General features: G+C 55.3%; 1 protein-coding gene across 8 annotated transcripts in view; it reads left to right on the forward strand.

The window, feature by feature from the left end:
* NFIC (nuclear factor I C) overlaps nt 1–17,185 on the forward strand; it is a 67,792-nt gene that overhangs the window by 43,856 nt on the left and 6,751 nt on the right. For 2 of the 8 annotated variants that reach the window (XM_074337566.1, XM_074337564.1), the window contains exons 4-10: nt 1,138–1,212; nt 1,993–2,116; nt 2,726–2,850; nt 8,458–8,583; nt 10,170–10,354; nt 10,941–11,088; nt 13,333–13,418. In XM_074337566.1, the coding sequence (XP_074193667.1) occupies nt 1,138–1,212; nt 1,993–2,116; nt 2,726–2,850; nt 8,458–8,583; nt 10,170–10,354; nt 10,941–11,088; nt 13,333–13,418 (869 nt within the window). The remainder of the gene's footprint in view (nt 1–1,137; nt 1,213–1,992; nt 2,117–2,725; nt 2,851–8,457; nt 8,584–10,169; nt 10,355–10,940; nt 11,089–13,332; nt 13,419–17,185) is intronic. The other 6 variants (XM_074337568.1, XM_074337567.1, XM_074337563.1 and 3 more) reach the window with 5 other exon arrangements.

Here is a 17,185-nt window from a genome sequence, read left to right on the forward strand (position 1 = left end):
TATTACAATGTAAAATCCAGTGACATTTAGTACATTCACAATATTGTGCAACTACCACTACTAATTCCGGAACATTTCATCACCCCAAAAGAAACCCTGTTCCCATCCCCCTCCTCCAGCCCCTAGCAACCACTAACCACTTTCTGTCTCTGTGGATTTGCTTGTTCTGGACATTTCACATAAATGGAATCACACACTGTGTGGCCTTGAGTGTCCGGCTTCTCTCACTGAGTCCCGTGTGTTCAAGGTCCATCCACGTTGTAGCGAGTGTCAGCACCTCCCTCCTTTTCATGGCCGAGTAATATTCCAGTGTTGGGATGGGCCACGTTGTGTTGATCCATTCATCCACTGATGGACAGTTGGGTTGTTTCCAGTTTTGGTTAATGTGGTCATGCTGTTGTGATCATTCGTGTATAAACCACACCAAGCCCGGAGAGGAGGGTCCTCTTCCTTTGACATTGGGAAGGAGCAGTTCTGGGGACACAGGATTTTAACTGCTACCCGTGGGCCCTCCATTCAACTTGTCGTTCTGAGCCCATTTGAGAGGCTCTAGTCTAGGCACTGGGGACACGGCTGGGCCTGGGCAGAGACATCCCTGCCTTTGTGGAGCTCCCAGTCTGGAGGGAGAAGGATATGAAATGGCAGTGTTGCCTGGGATGATGAGTGATGCAAGGAGAGCAAGCCCACCCCTCCTATATAGTTTGCTTCATATGTCACAGCTGCCCTGATGACAGGGTGTGTGGACCCCATTTTCGTGATTAGGGATCATCAAGACTCAGGGAGGGGAAGGGATTTGCACCAGATCACAGCCAAGTGGGTAGCCGAGCCAAGATTTGAACCCAGGTCCAGCCTCTGCTTGCAGCCTAAAGACGAGGCTGGATATGAGGCCCACCTGGGGCCTCCCCAGAGAAGGGGAGACTGGCTGAGGATACTAAGAAAAGAATGTATGCTCCAGCTCTGTGAGAGCTGAGGCACTCAATCAAACCAGCGAGGCTTAGCTGGCTAGCTCCCCACTGCAGGACTGCAGGGGGTGACGGGGTGACCGCCCACACTGGGTCCAGCCCCTGGAGACTGGGCAGCCCCAAGGTGTCGAGGAGGGAAACAGACCTGCTGACCCCCTTTCTCTCCCTATTCCAGACACGACTGACTTCCAGGAGAGCTTCATCACTTCCGGTGTGTTCAGTGTCACCGAGCTCATCCAAGTGTCCCGGAGTGAGTGTTCCCACCCACCCTGCGCTGGGACCTAGTGAGGGGAGGGGCTCATACAGGGCAAGTGGTGTTGAAAGAGAAGTGACCTTGGGATGGAGACTAAGAGGATCTCAGGGAGAGGGGACGGGCTCAGGGAGCAGGAAGGAACCCACCCCTGCCTTACCCCTCGTCTTCTCCAGCCACCCCATCACCACCAAGCCAAGGTTCCTAGGAAGGGCAGTATCCTAGGAAGAGCCCAAGATCAAGGTGACACGCTCCTCCCCAAGAAATAGACTTCAGATGCTGGAAGAGCTAAAGAACCTTCTGCCCAGCATCCTTCCTTCCTGGGGCCTCCCCTACTCTGTCCCAGGAGGAGACCCCAGAAGGCTCTACCTCCCCTACCCGCTTTGCTTCCTGTCCTCGTCTTCCCTATGAAAACACTGGTGACCCATTCCACTCCCTCAGACACCCCCGTTTGAATCCCACCTCAACGTTCTGCTTAACTGTGACCATCACCCTCCCATCCAGATCAGCAGAGCCTGGCCTCTGGGAGTGCTGGGAAGCTTGGCCTCCAGCTCTGGCTATGCCTCTGCCTCACAATGCTACCTTAGCCTATCCTGATGGCCTTGGTCTTCTGATCCATAGAATAACTCCAGTTTCAGCCAAATTAGGAATCAGGCCAATTTGGGAAGGGGTTCTCATTCTGACCACCTGCCCCCAGATGGCTCTCCCCACTCCTCTAGGGCCAACTGCAGTCCTGGACCTTGTTCCCTCCCTCATTCACCTCTCTGTCACTTTCTGCAGCACCTGTGGTGACAGGAACAGGACCCAACTTCTCCCTGGGGGAGCTGCAGGGGCATCTGGCATACGACCTGAATCCAGCCAGCACTGGCATGAGAAGAACGCTACCCAGCACTTCCTCCAGTGGGTACGTGACCGGGTCCCCACCTCTGGGCATTTCACGACCTCTCACCCACCTCCATCTGGCCCCAGCTGACTCATTCCTGTCCCTGCAATGCCTGTTTTCATGGTCCACTTGGGAAACTCCTTCTCATCCTTCAAAACCCAGCCCTGAGTGCCTCTTTCCCCAGCCCTGACACCCCACTCTAGGCTTGAGTCCTATAGGCCCAGCCCTTGAGAGACTCCATGGGAATCAAGCCACTGGCTCTTGATGACATATGATGTGTGACCATGAGCTGGTCACATTGTGTTTGTTTTGGTTTCCTCATCTGTAAAATGGGATCATAATCCTAGTGGGTTGTTCTAGGGATTCCAGTAGACCAAGTGACTGGCCTTCAGTCTGCACCTTGCTAGCTTGCTGTGAGTCCCTCCCTGCCTCTGGCCCCGGGTGTGCCATCTAAGCAACCGCAGGTTGAAACAGGTGTTGATAAAACTGGCTGAAAGTCCGCGGTTCCATGATGTCTCGCGAGAGCACTCCTCTCGCCCCACCCCTGAGAACCGGAAGTTTGCAAAGCCCGCCGCCTCCGCCTGCGTCTCTGTGGTAACCAGCCTGCGCTCTGCTTCCCTCACCCTTTAGGAGCAAGCGGCACAAATCAGGCTCCATGGAGGAAGATGTGGACACGAGCCCCGGCGGTGATTACTACACCTCACCCAGCTCTCCAACGAGTAGCAGCCGAAACTGGACAGAGGACATGGAAGGAGGTGGGGCTGGCTGCGGGGGTGGAGCCGGCCTTCCGGTTGGGGTTACGGCGGCGGGGACAACGTATTCCGGCCGGCACTGCGTGGGCGCCAGGGAGCGAGTTGGTGCCTAGAACCGCTCGGCCTCCTGGGATTTGTAGTCACGCGAGCTGCGCTCTGTTAGAAGTGAAGTTCGGGCTCAGGTTCCCGGCGCCTTTTTGATTCGGCTCAGGCCGGGGAGGGCGAAGTCTTTTCCTTTCCCTACTTTCCTGCCCACACAGGGGCCCATCTCTGTGCGGTTCTTGATATACAGAATTGACTCAATAGGGATTCTGATCAACAGGGTGCTTCTTTCAGGGACTTGCCATAGACCTCATCTAGAAGGCCCCAGCTCCAGGGTCCTGAGATGTAGGAACCCTTATTGAGGTCCAACATGGATTTCCTATATTTACGATATTACCATGGGATCTTATCCTGTGTGATTCTAGTTTTGTAGGAGCCCCGTCTCTTTTCTCATAGGGTCCTTTTCTAGGGAGATTTTGTTCTGTTACTGTTTTGTCTTCACAGGGTTCTCTGCAGACTGTCGTGGGGTTCCTATTCCGTAGTGTCAGCAGTTCCATAGGGTCTCTTTTCTATTGAGCGCTAGCTCCTGGGGATTCTTTGTTTACATATCGTGTCCCCAATGGCTTTCTCCAAAGATTTCCCTTCTTTGGGGTTCCCATCTCTACCGCGGTTCTCATTTTCATCTCTTTCAAGGTTCTGCTTTCTATCTGGCCGCATCTGTGACTGTCCGGAAATGGTGTGCAAAGTGGCCCACAGGTTTGCGTTACACTGGAAGGGCGTCCCTGTCATTCCTCATGTTTTCTGTAGGGTCTTGCCCCCAAATTTCAGAAGCACCACCGCTGTATCTAATCCTTTGTGCCTTATTAAGGGTTCACCCCATGGGATAGCCTAGTGCTTACGAATGTGGACTGGAGTCCACCAGCCCTTACAGCTTCCTGGTGACCCCACCACTCTGAGCCTCAGTTTCCTCATCTCCAAAATGGGAGTGATGAGATCATTCATTTTTCAGAAAGTCAGAAGGAGGAAATGGTAAAATGTGCATAAAGCAACGGTCTGGCACCTGATGAGTGCCCAGGAAACAGGAGAGTTTATTGTTGCTCCTGTCTATAAAATTCCCATCTCTTTGAATCGGTCTCTAACACATCTGGTTTTGACAGTTGAGGTCCCAAGCGTCCTCCATCTTTCATGGTGTGAGCTCCCAGAGCAGGTACCTAACTCTGGGAGGACCTGTCCCTGTATTTGTTAGGCTCTAATTTGGGTCAAAGTGTCTCTTTGGTTCTATTTGTGGGTTCCCCGTCTCTGTCAGGTTTGTCTCTATAAAGATTCTGTATTCAATAAGCTTTAAGTTTGATTGTGAGAAACAGAAAACCCAAAAGAACAGTACATTTCTCTCACAAGTAAATGGCCAGCCATCAGCAGCCCTGGGCAAGTGTGATATAAGGGACTTAGGCTCCTGCCTTGTGCTCCACTGAAGGTGGTTTTCGTTCCCACCTCGTGGTCCAAGAAACTGCTGGAGCTCCAGCCATCATGTCTGCATTCTAGCTAGCAGGAAAAAAGAAGGATCAAGTCTGGGCATGTCATCTTCCTTTAAGAATAATTCTCAAAAGATGCACTTACCTCCTCTGCTTGTCTCTGTGCCCCTGAATTAGTCATGTGACCGTACTCTGCTACAGAGGGACACTGGGAACTGTAGTCTTATTTTGGGCAATTATGTGCCCATCCCAAATTTGAGGATTCTGTTACTACAGAAGAAGGGTAGAAGACATATTGGGAGACTTCTGCCCTATCATTTACTGACTGGGAACTCAAAAGCATTTCTCATGAACTCTGTGATTGAAGAGGCTGTCTGCATATAAAATGTCTACTGTTTAGAACTGAAAGACAGTCTCCGTGATGTAAGCAGCAGCATCCCTGAGAGGGAAAATTATAGCATAAGTCTATTGATTAGGAAAAGAGTAAGGTTGGAAATAAAGAATCTAGTTTTCTATTTAGGAAGTTCAAAAAAGAAAAAGTTTTAAAAAGAAGGAAATGTTAGAGTGAGTCACTGGGGCTTCGTCTGACCTTCCTGCCCCTTGAGAATGGCAGCAATGGGAGTGACAGCAATAAGAGAGGACAAGGAGGAAACCTGTACCAGCATCTGGTGTGTGATGAGGAATCATGGAGCTGGAAGGGAATGTCACAGGGGGCCTGTCCCCCTCTAGTTTCCATTGGTTGCCTCTGGTGATGGCAAACTTACTCCCTCCTTTGACAGCCTCAGTAAAATCCCCGACTGTATGTCTGTCCCTGCCCTGCAAGTGCTCACAGCCTAGTGGGGGAGATGGATTTGTGTCTCTTCCTCTCCCTCCTCCCCCGTACACCTCCTCTTTCTCCTCCTCCTGGCTTCCTCCAGCTTCCTGTCTAGACAGCCCCCAATTAGCTGCTCATTAAGGGGGTTAAACTAATTAGATCATTCTCCCTTCCTCTGCTGTGGCTACTGTGAGCAGCTAATGCCGCACCCCCAACAGCCACACTCTGGTTCTTGGGAGGGGCAGAGGTCTGGGGGGGTATCATGCCAGCCCCACCCAGGCAAGACCCTGGAGCCACATCGCTGAGGCCTGATGAGCCAGTCTCGAGGCCTTTGCCCCCTCCATGCCCTTTTCCTCCTGGCCACCACCTCTTGAGGCCTTCTCTGATTACCCATCCAAGCAAGGCAGAAAGAGGGCACCCTCTGCTCAGCTCCCAGGGTGCTTTGTTTTTGCTGCTTCTGCAGCCCAACTGCAGGGGGCGTAGGCCCCACAGATGGGCGGTTATTATATAGGTGAAGCAGGCAATCCCCCACCCCTCCCAGGGCTCTCCTATCTCTGTTTGAACTTGAAGGGCAAAAGGGGGTAGCAGATCATGGTCTGTGGAGTTAGAGTTAGGTTTGAATCTCAGCTCCACCACTTATTGACTCTGGCCTTGGGCAAGTGACTTCTCCCTTCAGGCCTCTGTCTCCACATCTGTGACACGGGGGTGACTCCTATAAGCCATGCATGGGTAGTTGTGAGGATGACATCAGAGCAGGCTCAGAGTGCTCTACGCAAGACCTTGAAAAGGGTCTTTACTGGGTTGGTTCTGCTCCCAGGGGACACTGGGAGGTGTCTGGGGACATCTGTTGGTGTGACTGAGGATGGTCCTGGCATCGAGTGGGAGGGGGCAGGGATACTGCTGAGCAGCCCGCAGGGCCCAGGACGGCCACACAGAGAGTCAGCCAGCCCCAATTCCTGCAGTGCCAGGGGAGAGAGGCGTTATACCTAGCAAACACTCACTGAATGGTGGCTTGTCTCACCAGAACTAAGCACTCCATCCATTTACCACACACTCTCACTGACCCTGTGTTCTGGGGCCCTGGAGACCCAGCGGTCAGCTAGAGTGGACCCCTTCCCCAGTAGAGCTGGTATTCTAGTGTGGATGGCCTGGTTTGTGATGCAAACGGATGGATACTGAGATGAGAGCCATACAGGCCTGCTTGTTCATTGCAGAGTGTGTGCTTCAGTGGGGACAGACAGGCATGCATGTTCATTAAGGCACATGTCTTCAATGGGGGCATACAGGAGGCTCAGATGGGGACCTATAGATGAGTGTGTTGAGAGAAAGATGGCCGCTCAGATGGGGGGAATATTACAGGTTAAATGGAGAGCCAGGGGCTTAGATGGGGGACATAAAGGCATTGTGTTACTGGACGGCAGTGTCTCAAATTTGGGCATTACAGGCCTTTTTGCTGAACAAACGGGATGCCCAGATGTGGGGGTGCACTCTCAGGGCCCTCTGGAGCCTGCCCAGGAGCAGGAAGGGTTATTCTTGCAGCGCCCGCCAGGTTCCCGCCTGCCCTGGCTCCTACAGGCTCCATCTCAGGAAACTCTTGGGGGCAGGGCTGCGCCAGACTATTTCCATCCAGGACAGGCTGTTCTAGGAAATCCTCCTAAGTGAGCATCTGACAGCCCTAACCTCGTTCTGCTGCAGCCCGCCACCCATCCTGCTTAGCGTGCGCATGCGTGAACACACACACACACACACACACACACACACACACACACACACACAGCCTACAGGACCAGCCTCCTCTCCTGCCCACAGCCCTGGGTCCCACCAGCTCCTCCTGTTTCCTGGGAAGGCATGGGCCCTGACTCCCTCCCCCCTGCCAACCCACGTGCCCGGACATGCGCACTCACACAGCATGGTGCGTCCTCAGGGCCATCAAGAACTGTGGGGTTTGTAACAGCAAAAGCAGTTAACTGCCTGAGTAGCCGTCAGGGCGCCTGGTTCTCAGATCTGGTTCACCCCAAGCTCTGCTGTCAGAAAGGACAGGAAGCTCCCTATTTGGAAACGCCGCCAGGGGAAGGGTGCAGCAGCACGCTGGGGGCCATGTGCAGAAGCCCACCCACAGAGCTGTCAGAGGAGACCCCAGAAACAATGACAACATGCCTCCGAGGAGGGCAAGGGGTTCTAACTGGGGTGACTCCTCCTGCAGGGGATACTGGACATCTGTGGTTGTCACATGGGGGCAGCTCCTGGCACCGAGTGGGTGGGGCCCAGAGGTTGCTCAGCACCCAGTGCCCAGGATGGCCGTGACGTCAGCAGTGCTGAGGGACAGACCCTGGAGCAGGGACCAGGTGCTGGGTGGCAGGAAAGTCAAACCCCTCACCATGGCCTCACCCTAAAAGAAATTTTAAAAATAGTTTCCAAACATATACTTTCTGGGCCCCACTTCCCTGAGAAACCAATTCCAGGAATGGGACCAGGCCCAGGCCCCTGCATTTTGGGGAGCACACCACCATCCTTAGCTCTCATATCCAGAGGATGGCAAAGGTGGGGTGCAGGGAGAAAGACAAGGGGCACTCATGTTTCTTCAGGGCTGACGTGTGCCTAGCACTGGTGTGGTACATCTTCTGTATCATGAGCCAGTGTTCGGTCTGTGCCGGGGTCTCCATGAGTGCCTATGTTATACCATTCATTCATTCATTCATTCATTCATTCATTCAGGAAGGTACAAGGGGCTGAGCTGTCAGGGTTCCCCAGGGCCAGGGCAGGGGAGGTAGTAAGGACCCCGTCTTCGGAGGAATGACAATTAGCAAGTAATTCCAGCGAGAGGGTGTGCTCCAGGCTCTGGTCTAATAGCTTCACATGTTGTATCTCAGTTAATCCTCGCAATGACCCTGAAAGGAAGGTTCTCTTCCTTCCCCTAGTAAGATTGAGGGAATGTGAGCACAGCTGCTCAGAGGCTTGTCTGTGTTCTCTCAGCTCGCCAGGGCCCTCCCCTCCCCTCTGCTCACCCTGCTGCCTTCTCCAGGGTTCTGGCATCCCCTGGGGGGACTTATCTCTGGAAGGAGAGGACGTGTGAAGCCAGGTTGTGACATCGGGGGCCCATGTTGGCATCAAGGCCATGGACCCCAGGCAGCTACCTTCACTGCTCTGAGCCTCAGTTTGCTCTGTCTGTAAAATGGGCCCCCATGCCCATGCCCACAGGCTGCTGGAATAAAGGGGCAGGGCCCCCGCAGGGAAGCTAGGGGTGCCCACAGCCCTGTGACCCTCAGGCCCTTTCCCACACAGGCATCTCATCCCCGGTGAAGAAAACAGAGATGGACAAGTCACCTTTCAACAGCCCATCTCCCCAGGACTCACCGCGCCTCTCCAGCTTCACCCAGCACCACCGGCCCGTCATCGCTGTGCACAGTGGTGAGCACCACGGGCCCAGGCAGGGAGGGGCAGCCCGGCCCTCTGATCAGGCCCCTCACGGCCAAGAAGTCCCATTGCTATAGCCACCCTGCTGGGCTAGGAAGCCTGGAAATGCCACGGTGGAGAGCACCCGGGCCTGACTTGTCTCTTTGGATCTCAGTTTCCCCTTTTGCATGAGGAGGAGGTGCACACGCCTGTGGCTCAGCCCTCAACCTGCTTCCCTATGTCACACTTGAGCAACCCTCAAACAGACAATGGTTTCAGGTGGTCCCAGAAGGAGGTAGGCCACGCAGGGGATACAGGGATGCTACAGGCACGTGGACAGGAAGCGTCACACTCACAGCAGAGGGAGACAGGCTCCAGCAACCACAGGGTGTGAGCTGAGCCAGTCACTCTGCACCTGGCCCTCCCTGTGCTCACCTGTCAGTTGGGGCCCCCCCTCCCAGGGCTGTCATTAGGACAGAATGAGAAGTCGTGGCAAGCTCTCGATTGCCTGTTACCCCATTGTTAACGATGATAATGATTTAGGTCCATACAGGGACCTAAATCAACATAGCACAGTAGTTTAGGCTAGTGGGTAGCCAACCATGGCCCATGGCGTGTGTTCTTATAAATAAAGTTTGATTGACCCATGGCCACACCCATTAATTTACATATAGTCTGTGGCTGCTTTCAGGCTATGATGGCAGAGTTGAGTAATTGCAACAGGGACCATATGGCCCAAAAAGCCAAAAATATTTCCTATCTGCCCAGAGGCTAGAGAGAGAGAGAGAGTGACTGCAAGTGGGCACAGGGCTCCTTTTTGGGGTGATGAGAATGTCCTGGAATTAGAGAATAAATATAATTTTTTAAAAAATCACTGAATTGTTCAGCAAAAGAAAAAAAGCAAATACCACAATGAAATGTTATTTGGTCATGAAAAGGAGGGAGGCGCTGACACTCACCACAACGTGGATGGACCTTGAACACACGGTGCTCATGAGAGAAGCCGGACACACAAGGCCACACAGTGTGTGATTCCACTTATGGGAAATGTCCAGAACAGGTGCATCCAGAGATAAGACGTGGGTTAGCGGTTGCCAGGGGCTGGGGTGGGGGGTGGGGGCTTGTTTTCGGGATGATGAAAATTTTCTAAAAGATTACAGTGATAGTTGAATGTGCTAAGAAAATTATATGCTTTAAAAAGGTGAATTTTATAGTATGCAAATTACATCTCAAGTTTCAAAAAGTACTGACCACTTGGCCCTTTACAGAACGAGCCATGGGGCCAGACAGCCTGGGCTTGAACCCTGGGTTGGCTACCTGCTTGCTGTGTGGCCTGGGGCAGGGATATAACCTCTGAAAGCCACCATGTCATTCTCTGTTTGAAAAAAAAAGCAGGGGTGACAGCAGAACCCAAAGGTTTTCCCTGAAAGTCAGCATGTTTGGGCGTGTGAATGACAACATGGCCTGGCCTGTGGCAGGCACTGCTAGGTCCCACAGCTGTCATTATTAAATGCACTGCGAAGTGGGCATGACCCACGAACATCACAGGGCAGAGGGAACTGGCCAGAGCCCCCATGACTGCCCCCTCCCTGTCTCTGCAGGGATCGCCCGGAGCCCTCATCCATCCTCAGCCCTGCACTTCCCCACGACCTCCATCCTGCCCCAGACGGCCTCCACCTACTTCCCACATACGGCTATCCGCTATCCACCTCACCTCAATCCCCAGGACCCGCTCAAAGATCTCGTCTCACTGGCTTGTGACCCAGCCAGCCAGCAACCTGGACCGGTGAGTTTGGGGGGCGCAGACCTCCCCTCTGCTCCACACTTGGCTCCAGGCGACCTCCCTGGGGCCTGGGGCTGCCTTGGGTGGCTCTCTGATGTGGAGCCCCTATTTCAAAGGGTTTTGTGCAAGGCGGGGATCCACTTAGGCTTTTTCAGATGTTAGAATTGACAGTATATATTTTATGAGATGCTTTGAAATCAAACACGGTCATATAGCTGCAGCTCAGGCTGGCTTTTGCCAAACTTCCACAAAAAACTTCCAGTGTTCAGAGCTTTGCGGATTTGGAAATGTGGATGCGGCGGTGGACGTAGATCCTGGTAATGCGGAAAAGCACAAAGACCACCCATGAGGTGGACTCATGTTGTTTAGGGTGAGGAGGCATCACGTGGAAGGAAAGTGTGGGGGTCTAAAGTGGCTTAAGGAGGAGACGAAGGCAGTGTGGTCCCAGGATGCTAAAGGCCTGCGGGGCCCACGGTACCCACCAAACTCGTCTGGACACGCCAGCCTTGTCCCCCAGGCAGGCCGAGGATGGCAGCCCGAGGTGAGGGGGCGCCACCGCCTTAACCACCTGTCTCTCTGTTCCCCCCAGTTAAATGGAAGTGGTCAGCTCAAAATGTCCAGTCACTGCCTTTCTGCTCAGATGCTGGCACCCCCGCCCCCCGGGCTGCCGCGGCTGGCGCTCCCCCCTGCCACCAAACCCACCTCCGAGGGAGGAAGCACGTCGCCGACCTCGCCCTGTAAGCACTCGGGAAGCGGTGCCCGTGGCAGGGCGGGCGTCCCTGAGGGGCCCCCTCCACTCCCTTCCCCGACTGCTGGGGTTGGGGGCTCAGGCCTGGCCTGGTGGGTACTGGCGAGTTTGGTGGGTCCCCAGATAGAGGCCTGGGTGGGGGCCGCAGGGTTGGGCCCACGTGGGGCCAGGGCAGACTTAGGAGATGGCAGGAGCAAGTCTGCAGTCTACCCTGATTGGCCAAGTGGCGCGGGGTCCCCATTGCCCACTCTGCGCCCCTGAGCCCTCCTCCATATCAAGAAGCAGCTGGCAGTAGATGAAGGTCTCCAACTGGTGGGCTGAGGGCCTCACCCAGCCCCCAGATGCCCTTCAGTTGTGAAAAATGAGACTCTGTTGTGTTCAAATCAGGACATTTCACATAAAAACGCGAGAATTCTAAATTCTTGAGGGAGGCACGGGAATGGCCACAGTAGGCCCTGTTCTTGCCAGTGACCTGGGCTGAGCCACACCTGTAGATGGGACATTCCCCACCTGCCTACTTGACCCTGGAAGACCCTGATTGAGCCACCTGGTCTTCTGGAATTTCCCACTCTCTTGGTGTGGTTTCAGGGGGTAGGTACCCTGGTTGAAAGCCCTAGGTTGGTATCCTCACCTTCTAGAACCTTCCACTCTCTAGTCATGGTTCCAGGTGGTAGCCTGCTGGAAGGCCCTGGGTTGGTCTCTTCACCTTCTAGAAGTTCCCACCCTTTGGATGTGGCTCCAGATTACAGCTCACCAGCCCACAGGGCACTCCCCCCATCCAGGGCTCCTCCAGGCTGAGAAGCTGCTCCCAGATTCCCCATACTGGGGTCTACCCTGTCAACGGGGGCTCTATACCCAGCCTCTTCCTGGACACCAGAGCAGGCTAGGGTGGGCCGCCCATGCTTTACCAGGCTGCTTCGCTTGGGGCCACCTACCTCAGCACCCAGAGCCTCATCCTGCCTCCTCTCAGGCCTATCCTCTCCAATCAGGGGCCCTGGGCAGACAGTCTCAGAGCCCCCAGACTTCTCCCACCATCTCATTCTACCCCTTACCTCCTTTTTGAGTGTCTCTCTCCCTCGTTCCCCAAATGAAATTCCTCACCCCACCTGAGCAGGAGGGGCCAGCAGTACCATCTGGGCCCCGTTGGCCCCCTTCCCTGCATGCGGCACCCCCTGCCCCCAGCATTCCTTCCCCTCCCCTCACCACATCTACTGCCTGCCAAGATCCAGGGCAGCTTCCGTTACAGAGGGGCTGTGTCTGAACATCAAATGCAGTGCTGGACATTGGGTTTGAATCCAGCCTCTGCAGCTCTTCCTGTGTGACCTTGGGCAAATGTCCTCCCCTCTCTGAGCCTCAGTTTCTCAGCCAAAAAATGGGACAGTCACAGTACCGGATTCAGAGAGGTGTGGTACAAGTCGGTGAAATAGATCAGGGAGAACATTTAGTGCGATGTCAGGTACAGAGTAGAGTCAATATGTGGTGCTGGTGACCACTGACTATCTACTTTCTCATCTGTGAAATGGGGATAATTATGTTGGCTTCATTGAGGCCCTTGAGTGTTAAATGGGATTAGGCCCAGTGTCTGGCATACAATAGATACTTAATAGATGCAGAATAAACAGATTCCCTCTCCTCCTCTACACTGGGTTCTTAACTGCAAGTCCAGCCTGCTTCTCCCCATAGCCCCGGATCCTCACTGCCTCCCACTTAACCCCACCCCGGCTGAGACTCTGTGGGGACCCTCTCACCATCCCAGTCCCAACCTGTCTGAGGCCCCTGAGCCCCAGTGGCACCTAACTGTGAATTCACTGGCCGACAAAATGTAATCGGTGAGACTAAAATATACATGTGTGTGTGTGGATGCAAGCACCCAGCCTTCCCCATACCTCTCCAGGAGGAAAATTAATAAATAAAGCGCCCTCAATAATTGATGGTGCCCTGCATGGGATTCAGGCCGCAGTCGCAGGGTGTGCCAGGTAGTGGAACACCCTGAATAATTGACAGGCGGTTTCTGAATTATGACTCTTTCATCCTGCACCTTTGCTTCCAGCAGGTGCCTCTCCCTTGTAACCCCAATCCCAGGGGCCTGTGACTGGGTTTTTCTGGGTGCCCGGATTGGCCTGGGGGGGCGGGGCGCTGGGTTCTTTGTGACCCTGGGCAGCGGCCACCCTCTCTGGGTGCTCCCGCGCAGCCCCCTTCTCTAACGGGCTCTCGGTCTCTCTCCTCCCCGCAGCCTACTCTACGCCCGGCACGTCCCCTGCAAACCGTTCCTTTGTGGGATTAGGACCAAGGGATCCAGCGGGCATTTATCAGGCACAGGTAGGGGCCGAGAGGCCGGCTGGTGGGGGGGAGGGAGGTCCAGGGCAGAGGGGTTGGCCTGGGCGCACAGGGAGAGGCCGGCCTGCTGGGTCCCGTGCCACCCCCTCCCCCCGCCAAGCCCCCAGCACAGTGGCCGTTAAATGTGGCAGGGGGACCAGCCTCCCATACCTTTCCAGAGCCTCAAGTATAGCCGTACCCCAAAACCCTGCCTACAACTTCCTACTGGGAGACCTTCATGGGCTATCGCCACCCCAGGCCCATTTGTACAGATGGGGAGACTGAGTCCCATAGAGGCAATGGGATTTGCCCAGGATCACACAGCACATCAGCCTAAGCTTTCAATCCCCCAGCCCTCATCCCTTTCCATGCCGCCGGCCAGCGGGACCATGGGGGAAGAGGGCCAGGGGTGGCAGAGGACTCCAGAATGCCAGGGGCAGGTGGGGAACCTAAGGCAGCCTGTGGCAGCAGGTGGCGGGGGGGTCACCCAGTAGAGCATGCGTACTCCCACCCCAGACTCCAGCCTGCGAGGTGGGGCGAGGCGGCAGAGGCCGAGTTGGTATTACTGCAGCTGAGTGTTTACCAGGGTTGGGGGAGGGGGGGGGAGGAAGGCCATCTGAAGACAAGACCAGGAGGCTCAGAGAGGAGGAGCAAGTTGCCTGAGGCTGCACAGCAGTGGAGGATAGCCCTGATGGGTCCAGAACTAAGACTGGCTCCCAGCTTCTGGTGGAGTGGGAGGTGGCCTCAACCTGCTGCCTGTGTGTCCTGACACCTGACCTCACGTCAGAGTCCGAATCTGTGCTCTGTGCAGGCCGGGAATATGTTGGCAATCAGTGTCCGAGGGTGATGGCTGGTCCCTAGAGTATCCACTTCTCAGTGTGTGTGGGGGTGGGGCTTGCAGAATATAAAATAGCCCAAGGGCCGCACCAGCCCCTACAGGCCGTCTGAGGCCCAGGCACAGAGAAAACCTGTGCGGGGCTCCCCAGCAGCCTCTAATCGCCAGAACCACAGAGCGTGGGGATTTGTGGGGCCCCAGGGGCCATATTTAGACCCTTTGGCCACTGTGGGAGGGTCCCTTGCATCAGAGTCCACAGGCAGGGGTGGGGAGGAGGTGAAGAGGTATCCATATCTCCCATCCTCAGCTAAGACCAAAATCAGCCATTCTGACCAGGCCCAAGGAACAGCCTGGCCTCCTGGGGACCCTCCAAGGCTGGCCTTGTTACAGCTCAAGATATATAAAGTGTGGGGAGAGGACCCAGCCATCCTCCTCCCTCCTTGCCCAGGTCTCAAACCCAGCCCTGCTTTAACTACTCTGAACCTCTGTCTCTTCTTCTGGCCTTGGGCACCTCCCAGGGATTCTTTGAAGGGTCTGGAGTGTTAGGGGACCAGTTTCGTCCAGAAAGGGCACTGAAAGGCCAGGACCACTCTACACACCCTCCCGTGTCCCAAATATTGAGCATCTTGCCTTTCAGAGCTCCAGCTGGAATCCAGAGATTTCACTTGGTCAGGGTCACCCAGCAAGCTGAGGCAGCCCTAGGACTCCCCACTTTGTGTTTTGGGCCACCCACAGCCACCCTTTTTAAGTCCTGGAGGTATGGACGCCTCCGCCCCTCCAGTGCTCAAGGAACCAGGCGTTTCCTTCCCCCCCACGGCCCCCACCCCACATGCCTCCCCATAGGAGGCTGGGAAGGTCCTGATTGTTTCAGAAACCAAAGCTAATAAAAACGACAGGGAGGGCCCTGCCTGCTTAACCCTTCCCCAGCCTCCTCTACCTCATCTCCATTCTCAACCTCTGCAAGGTTGATCAGCCCCAAGCAGACAACTTGGAAGGGGAGGGAAACTGAGGCAGGCAAGGACAGCGCCTTTGCTTCCACATGTTTCACGTCGCCCCTCTTGGACAGGGGGTTGGTTGCTGGGGACCCAGAGAGAGTGGGACAAGGCTAGTGAAGCTCCGAGGTGGGGAGCCTCCAGGGTGCTGCCTGGGTGGGGAGAGGTTGGATCTCAGTGGCAAAGGCTGGCCAGGCAGAGAAGGATGAGGGTGCCCAGGCATGGGCTTGGCACTGACAAAGGCTGGAGGTGATGGAGAAATAGCTGGAATGTGGAAAACCTCAAACTCAGGTTTTGGCCAGGGACCATGGGAGCCATGGAAGGGTTTAGAGTGAGGGATACAACCAGGTCTGAGAACGGGAAAGAACTTTCTGGGACTGGTGTTGGGAGGGGCATGGAAGGGAGGTGACAGATTAACGAGACTCCCAAGGGAGCCTGGGTTATGGGGGAGGAGAGGCCCCCAATATGGGTGAACAGGGAGGGCAGGTCTGGGGGGAACCCCATCGGCACTGTCTAGGCTGGACCCCGGGTCACTGGACTAAGGTCACCTTAGTCCCTGGGTCGGGTCAGCCCCCCACCCTGCAGAAGGGAGGAGGAGGAAGCCATGAGTGGGGCCCATCTCCCCCCTCTCAAAGCCCCTGCACACAGGCCTCAGAGCTTAGGGGCCTCTCATTTCTGGCCCAGTCAGCACTTCTGCCTCTGTCTTCACTATTCCTGGCAGGTTTGCTTTCCTCTGCCTCTCCTTGCCCCCACGTCTGCCCCCAGCCTGCAGGGGCTTCTCTCCGTCTCGTGCCTTCCCCCGTATCAGTATTCCCCTCCCCCTGGTTAATGTCCTTTGAGGTCCCCTGTTCAATTGCCCTTCTACGCCATAACCCCCCACTTTCCATCTTTCACCATCAATCCCACCAGTCCTGAGCCATCCATCACTTTGGCCCCCAGAGGGGGTTCCGGGGACTCTGACACCCTGCCCCTCTTATGTGTGACGGGATCTCCCTGGCTGAGCATTTTGCTACACCAGATGCTTTCTGCCCAAGAGCCCATCATGCCTGTTCAGCAGATGAGTAAACTGAGGGCCAGAAGGATTAAGTCACCATGTGCCCAAAACCACATTGGTGGCTCCATCCAGGCCAGGGGGTTGCCAGAGCCTGGGACTCACCCCTTGTACTGCGCTGATTCAGTTTCCCCCTCAGATGAGGGGGAAGATAATTGAGTTGAGGGTGCCCCCCACCAAACACGGGGGGCCAGAGCCTGGCAGCGGGCCTGGGAAGGGAGGAAGGAGGGAGGAAGGGCCGAGGGGAGGCCCGCCACCACTAGGGAGGGCCACGCCCAGTGTCTGTCTGGTTGCCAACGGAAACCAGACATGAGGTAATGGCCAACATGAACTTGAACTTGGCTGGAGATGGGGGGCTCGGAGCCAGAGCGCCAGTGCTATGTGATGGTCCAGCGACTGCAGGGCAACCTGGTTGGAGGGGGTACAGTTGATTTACAGCAGGGGTGGGGGGCATCACGTGGTCCCCGTGCCCACCCAAGACGAGCAGGTTGGATGCATTTCCAGGGGAAGGGTCTGTACAGCAGCTTCCCTGTGGAGACCAAGGCCTTCTGAGAGCTGTCCCGTGCAGTCCTGACCTCCCAACTGGGAGCTTCCATCTCCCCCTCTGCAAGGTGGGGGTCGTGACGCCCTGGAGGTCCAGGCTAAGGGGTCAGCCCTGGGCAGGGGGGAAAGCAAGGACCGGAGGCTCTCAGGCCTGAGTACACATTCTGGCTCTGCTTCGCCCATGATGGTGACCTCAGGCAAATTACTTGACTTCTCCGAGCCCAGTTTTCTCCACCACGAAACAGGGTGATCCCTCCTTCACAAGGGTGCTGGGGGGATCATTAAATGGGAGAATGTTTGTTTAACAAGGAAAGGAAACAGTCCTGGGCACAGTGCCTCCATAAGATTC

This window comes from Rhinolophus sinicus, linkage group LG07, assembly GCF_036562045.2.
Source record: "Rhinolophus sinicus isolate RSC01 linkage group LG07, ASM3656204v1, whole genome shotgun sequence".
Taxonomy (NCBI): domain Eukaryota; kingdom Metazoa; phylum Chordata; class Mammalia; order Chiroptera; family Rhinolophidae; genus Rhinolophus; species Rhinolophus sinicus.